The 7,432-nt window shown below is 32.6% G+C and overlaps 1 protein-coding gene across 2 annotated transcripts; it reads right to left on the reverse strand.

Moving 5' to 3' along the window:
• Positions 1-483: 483 nt before the first annotated feature.
• LOC129969461 (histidine-rich glycoprotein-like) lies at positions 484-6,028 on the reverse strand. Of its 2 annotated transcripts, XM_056084038.1 has the most exons (3): positions 5,978-6,028; positions 2,152-2,246; positions 484-1,771 (listed from the first exon to the last, which is right to left on the reverse strand). In XM_056084038.1, exons 2-3 carry the CDS (start codon positions 2,244-2,246, stop codon positions 814-816), a joined length of 1,053 nt encoding a protein of 350 aa, XP_055940013.1. In that variant the 5' UTR covers positions 5,978-6,028; the 3' UTR covers positions 484-813. The 2 variants fall into 2 exon arrangements, with proteins under 2 accessions (XP_055940013.1, XP_055940014.1); XM_056084039.1 differs by lacking the exon at positions 5,978-6,028 and having other exon boundaries at positions 2,152-2,238.
• Between the last annotated feature and the right edge of the window lie 1,404 nt (positions 6,029-7,432).

Genomic DNA, 7,432 nt, shown 5'->3' on the forward strand with positions numbered 1-7,432 from the left:
ATAAACTATCATTTAATATCAATCAGAAAACGCGAAAGATGCCATGCATTCGTTTAGCTGACACAGCATAAGAGAAAAATAAATTAACTTGTTTTGTAGATGTAAGGATGAAATAAACGGATGTGGTGTTGATGATGCACTGTGAAGGAGTGCGAATGGAATTTTGGTATTGTTTTTATCTTCACGTAGCTATAACTCTGGCTGGATGATGAAGCTACAGAAAAAATCTGAACAGTGACTTTCAACAATCAAATATTGAGCAGGTACTCAGTTACAAAAATATATGGGCTTTCAAATGCCGGAATATGTTGAAGCCATACTTGGAAAAAAATATCCCTGTATTTTCTGTGAATAAATATTTAATCGACATCTGAGGGTGTTCAATAATTCCTATGAGTGAGAGCACTGCAGGTATAAGAAACAATTAGACATATTTTTAATTTAATAAAAATTTTTATTTCTGATCTTAGACATTACATTCGCATAGAGAAAAATAAATTATACTTTCAACTAAATAAATATATTAAAAGTGGCTAAATAAAAATTACAGTCACTTTTAAAAAGAAGTGAAACATTTGAAAACGATTATGCAATAGATAAACTCAAAATATCTTGGAATGTCTTTTCGAGAAAATCCGAATTCTCTTCACATTTTGAGATTTCTACTGACTAGAAATGCAACCCCAGAAAAATATTTCAGACAACAAAACTGAGGGAAGGCATTGAACCCCCTAACTCCATTGGCAATAAAGATATGATAGACATTTTAAGAAAAAGGTATTATAGCAAGAAACAGGCAAAGTTTCCAACTTTTTACCGACGGAAATGGAATCCAAGAAGACCATCGAAATCATGAAGACCCTTTTGAAGAATGTCGGCTCTTCTATGATGATGGCCATGGTGATGATGACCATGGTGATGACCATGATGATGGCCATGGTGATGACCATGATGATGCCCATGGTGATGACCGTGATGGTGACCGTGGTGGTGACCGTGGTGATGACCATGATGATGACCATGATGATGTCCGTGATGATGTCCATGATGGTGGCCGTGGTGGTGACCATGATGATGACCATGGTGATGACCGTGATGGTGACCGTGGTGATGTCCATGATGATGACCATGATGATGGCCATGGTGATGTCCGTGATGATGTCCATGATGGTGGCCATGGTGGTGACCATGATGATGCCCATGATGATGTCCATGATGATGACCGTGGTGGTGAGCATGGTGATGTCCATGATGGTGTCCATGGTGATGATGGTGACCATGCTGATGATGATGCCCGTGATGATGACCATGATGGTGAGCATGATGATGACCATGGTGATGACCGTGCTGATGATGGTGGCCATGATGATGGTGGTGACCATGATGATGTCCGTGGTGGTGATGATGTCCGTGATGATGATGATGGCCATGGTGATGCCCATGATGGTGAGCATGGTGATGTCCATGATGGTGGCCATGTTCATGGTGATGACCGTGATGATGGTGATGACCATGATGATGTCCATGGTGATGATCATGCCCGTGATGGTGGTGATGACCATGGTGATGAGCATGATGATGTCCATGATGGTGACCATGCTTATGGTCATGTCCATGATGGTGATGGTGACCGTGCTTATGGTGGTGGTCGTGTCCATGATGATGGTTATGTCCATGTTTGTGTTTATGTCCATGGTCATGTTTATGGTGATGATGATGGTGGTGGTGATGTTTGTGTTCACTCTTATCTTTTATCACAATAACTTCCTTCCTGTAATATTTAAATATTAGAAATTGAACATGTTTCAATAAAATTGGAAGCTATAGTTTCTATAAAACTTTCATTTTGTAGCTGTGTGACATTGGGAATTTAGAATTTTAACAAGTTTCTATTTACATATGATGTTTCTTAATACTCTAAATTTGATAAGAGATTAAATTCTGGAAAGCTTATAATATTTTTCATGATGGATTAAACTGGAATTTTAGAGAGAAAATAAAATTGCACACTTACACTAGAGTGCACACTTATACTATTTCAGTTGCACACTTGCACTGGGTAGAATTTTTATCTTATTTTCATACGGAATGATATATTTCTTTTACTTTCAGTTATCTATATTAGATGACATCCAGTTTTTTTGTACTTACCCATGATGAGGTTCTGGTTCTGGTTCAGGTTCGGCTGCTACGTAACAGGCAGCTACTGCTATGAGCAGCAAGCAAATTTTAACAGAAATTGCCATCTGAAATAAAAGGAAGCGTACACATGAAATGCCATATTAAAAAAAATAACGAAATATCTAAGAAGAGTGCATGAATTCTTAATATATTGAAGAAAGAAAGGGCATTCTTGATATATTTTTCATGGATTCAATAAAGACATTTTATTCAAACATAATAATTTTCTCTGTTTCTACAATAATGTTTTTTAAAACTTTTTTTACTTTTCGAATGGTTTCGTGATAAATTGAAGGAATACAAATTGAGGAATACACAATTTAATTTTTATTCTTAAATCAGCAACAAGCTTTTGAAAGGTAATCATATAATTTCTTATCCAATTGTTTTATAATAATTATTCGTGTGAACTGAATAAATGGAATCTGAGGAAGTTTCTTTATTTGACAATATATCAATGGCAAATTTACCCCTGTCGCAATCCTTTGTACTTTTACTCATTTTATATTTATTATGTAATAGTGGAAAAAATATCAAGAATTGCTTAATATCAAGTATGATATTTTACGGGTACAAAATAAAAATACCCATAAAACTTCACCACGGAGAAAAATATAAATTTTTAGTTATAAATGTAGATCTTGTCAAGAAAGCAAAATAAAGCAAGCTTCTTTAGAAAACTAAAATTAGTTTAATATGCATTGCAAAGATAAACAATAAATTTTGTAGCTAAACAATGATTATTTTGAATTGGACGTTGCAATTTTGAAATATGATGTGATAACAAAGAGATGTCAAATCATCAATTCCTCATTAAAATTTCCATAGTATTTTACCGACCTACAATCAGTGAATCAGTTGCACTAGAAATATGGTTATTTTTGTTGAATTTGCATTGACTTTCTGATTCCTGCAAGCGCTGCAATTTTCACAACTCTTCACCACCATACGACTGATAAGTGATTTATTCCAGAAAGACGTTCACCGTTAAAATTCTAAGGAATTTGGTCTGTAAACTTCGACTTTCTATTTACAAAGTCAAGATGTTGCAAACAATCTACTTGCGGCTCTTAGTTTAAATCGGATTTCTTTTTATACGTTTCAAAATTCTACTTAACGCATTGGCTGATTTCTACGATTATACCAGTAGTTGGTATAAAAGCTACTCAAATCGAATGTAAAAATATGGCAGTGGATATTTTAATTATTAATATACAAATTATGTCTATGGTATTCGATATATTGGACTTTAATGTATTACAATTAGAATTACGATAACGAAATATTTTACCAACAATGCTTTTTTATTTATCAATATTACTATTTATTATTGTAAATAATAATATTATATACAATAATGTAATTCTCCTCATTGAAAATTAGTGGAGTATTAACACAAGAATTACGGAAAGCCAAATTTACTAAAAGGCTGAAAGTTTATTTCGTTTTTAATTTTCAGATTCCGTTAGTTTAACAAATGAATTTAGAGTAAAAAGGAAAAATAAAATAAAGTTTTCAGGTTGATGGCTATCTAAATCAATCGAAAGTAGTTGTCGTTTTCATCAGAATGTTTTCTCGCTCTGTTGGAGCTTTAAATTACTGATTCCCGGTGCCGTCTCCTTAGAGTTAGTTTTTATGCCCATTGTTTTGCTGGAGTAAATTTTTATTATTGAGTTAAAGTTTTTAACAAGCTTTTAATAAAAAGCGATATAATGGATAATTTTAGATTCTGAAAATGAGTAAAATATACATTTAGCGTATATAACAATTGACATTACCTTTGCTTCTCACATTTTAAATTAAGAAAGAGGGATCAATTAATTTCTAGTCCGTTCGAATTTGCATTGCAAAAACGGGTATTATTTTGGGTCAAACTGATCGTCTATATAAATTAAATAATACTTATATAAATTATTATTCTATACTTATATAAAGCTCAATGTGTGTGTGTGTATTGGCGCTCTACAGGCCAGATCGTTTGACCTACAGCTACCAAATTTGGCACATGCATACCTTGGAGGTTTGGAATGTGCACCTGAGGTCCCTTTTTTGAATTTTTAATTAGAATTTTAATTATTAATTAAAAACTAAATTTCTCACCAAAAAATCTTTTCACTTCCCCACAGCCAATAATCGTTTAGAAATATTTTATAGTTGTTTTAGTGTTTCCAACTTTAAAGAATGGATAGAAATACAGTTTAGGTTTTAGTTCAAGTACTAAATAATATATTACTTAAGCTATCCGGAAAATTTTAAGCAAATCATTTGACAAACCACTAAATTAGAAAATTTATTCTCTAGATCTAGTTTTAGACAAAAAGAGGAAGGATTTTTTACAATATTTGAAATATAATTGTCACTTAACTAGTATATTTTGGTTTCATAGATGTTTTTTCAATGATTTTTTAAGCGAAAATATTCAAAATTATATCTATTTTCGAAACATTACAAAAATAATAGATTTCTGTCGAAGGAAATAAATAGGAAAGTTAACAGTTTGCCTGTTTCTGTACGTGCAAGGACGATAATAAGCGTAATTTACCATTTGGGTGAAATTTAGCTTGCGGTGCTATCATCAAAATGATATGCTCGTATAAAACTTTAGAGAGTATCTATTTCACGGTTGATTGTCTGTCGATATATCTATTCATGTGTATGAAATGTGCTAACTCAAAAACGCACTGAATTAGATAAAAGCAATTTGGTATGTAAAATAATATGAATAGAAGCGATCAAAATTGCAAACTCGACTCTTTTCATTTAAAGATGAAACGCAATGCAAAACGCTAATATTATGAAGATATGCAAGAAAGCAGCGGATTTGATTTTCATAAAATTTACCTGCATATTGATTCATATTATTCGATGATGTAAACTCTCATCGTTTCATATTTTACTAAGTGAAATAAATATATAAATGAAGAACACAGTAATCATGCATGAAGAGGACAGTAATCTATAATCTCCTTCCTCTCCATCACTAAATCACTGATAAAAAAAATTTAAAATTTTGAAGGATCTAAAATTTCTATGCAATATTATACTGAAATTTCGTTCAATTCAGCTTAAATCTTTTATGCATCTCGATTTACTAATTACTGCTTCCACATAAAATATTACAATAAATATTTTAAATTTCCTTAAATTCAAAACTCTTTCTCACCAACTAGAATATCAGAAAATATTTGAGGAGATAATACACAAGAAAAATATTTATCTCCATAATGATATCAATTAAGCCTAATTTGCTTATTTAATTAAACATTGTGCAATTAAAAAGCAATAGAAAACAATGATCAATTAATAAAAGAAGGCGGTTTGTCTGCAATTAGTTGAACGAAATCTCCTCTCGTCCGTGGAGAAAAAAAATAAAAAAATAAAATCCCAATTTAATCAATTCTCCGAAAGAAATTTGAGAAATTTTATGATGTTGATACAGTTATAAAGGAGAAGGAACATGCAAACTTAGGGGTAATTTCATTTAAATTTTAGTTTGAATTAATATTATTTTTTAATAAAAATCATTCATTTTAATTTTTCTTTTAATTTATTAAAGTTTTAAGTCAAAGGATATATATTCTTTACCTTTATGATCCGATGTTGCAGTATTACTTTATATAATAATAAAACATCGTTAAATTTTATAGCTTATTAGTTTCCGTTTGATACTTTTTTACAAAAGGTTTAAAATAAAAAGAAATACAATTATATATATCCACATAAATTTTAGGAACAATATATTATTTTATAGGAAAGTATATACTTGACCAATATATCCAAAATAATGAACACACACCTCTTAGAAGAAATGGCTGAGATCAATGGAAAAGTAATTGTTTGATCGAACCCAAAAGGTTCTCTACCTGCTTCCATTTAACAATCCAGTATATATACCCAAAGTTTTTTCACTTCCGGTGGAACGTGTGTCATGGTCTTAAATCTCGACCTTTCCTGCAAGTATCAGCCGTGACACGCTTCATCACGTAAGTAGACAAGATGGTTTAATGTTAAAGAGAACTATTTAGGTAATTAGATATCTAAACGATAGGAATAAAAAAAAAAGAACATCATGTAAGACTTCTCATGATGGTATCAATATCTGCATTATCAGATTCACTTAAAAAAAAATCTCCAGAGGTATTCCGTTGCATTTTTATTTCAATAAAGTCTTAGGTGAAAGAAACAGAATATTCGATCTACAAAAAATAATGCATCATGTTTAAATAATACAAAGATTATAACTACACTACAATATAGATGAACGGTTGAACTGCTGGCGTCCTGGCCTAGGGGTAGCACGTCTTCCCCGTGATCTGGGCCTCCCGGGTTTGAGCTTCGGTTCGGGCATGTTTGTTTACCCTGTGTGCTACCTGTGAGGTGCGTGAAAGAGCCTCCATGTAAAAAGGGGTTGTGCAAGCGAGTGTATGTATCATCTTTTTATGAGCTAGAAATCAGACTTCTGCCCTCGGGAGCTCAGGGGGCCTTTACCTTCAGAAGCTACTGCAGAAACTTGGCTTAAATCCCTGACTTTGTCAGCGGATTGTCTATGGCGAGTGCCAGACATAAAAACAACGTTTGGACTTCACAGGCCAGACCGCTAGTCCTAAAGTTACCAAATTTGGCACACACACATTTTGGAGAGTAGAAATGTGCTGTTAGGTGCTAATTCTTTTGAAATTTTGATTAAAATCACAATTAATTAAGATGAATTGTGGCGCATTTCCTCGACAAATAATGATATTAGTACATATTCAACGAAATAATTCATCCGGGACAGTGCCAGATTTAACCACATTGAAGCCTTAGACAATGCACAATATGATGCCCCTCTTCTGATAACTGCAAGAAATTTTTAATTTAATCAACATATTAATAATTTATTTTAGCAACTTTGTGAATATATACTGTAGTCGATTCTTAAAGTGGTCACTTATGTAATAATTAATCGGCTGTACTGATCAAAATAGAGTGGTTTAGATCTCCTGCATCTAAATGCATGCAAATTCTCCGGTTTTAGTATTGAATTTCATTGGTTGGGCGGTAAATTCTAAGACCGGCAATGGGATCAACCGCCATTTTTTTAGTTTATTATTTTTTTAGCAAGGTTTCTGCAATATTTATGCCTTTTTCCATTCAATGACTAATGTTTGTGACCGTGAAATCGACAATTCACACCAAGAACCACGTGTTGAGCGTGGAAGCAAAACGGCATCTCCTGAAATAGGGTGATCAACTTCACTAACTGAAGTAG

The sequence above is a fragment of the Argiope bruennichi genome, chromosome 5, assembly GCF_947563725.1.
Source record: "Argiope bruennichi chromosome 5, qqArgBrue1.1, whole genome shotgun sequence".
Taxonomy (NCBI): domain Eukaryota; kingdom Metazoa; phylum Arthropoda; class Arachnida; order Araneae; family Araneidae; genus Argiope; species Argiope bruennichi.

Bases quoted from the DNA above. Each gene is read 5' to 3' on its own strand.
- LOC129969461 (XM_056084038.1), bottom strand. From the start codon at position 2,246: ATGGCAATTTCTGTTAAAATTTGCTTGCTGCTCATAGCAGTAGCTGCC. The intron at 1,772-2,151 runs GTAAGTACAAAA...TAAATATTACAG, and splicing joins GAACCAGAACCTCATCATGG to GAAGGAAGTTATTGTGATAA.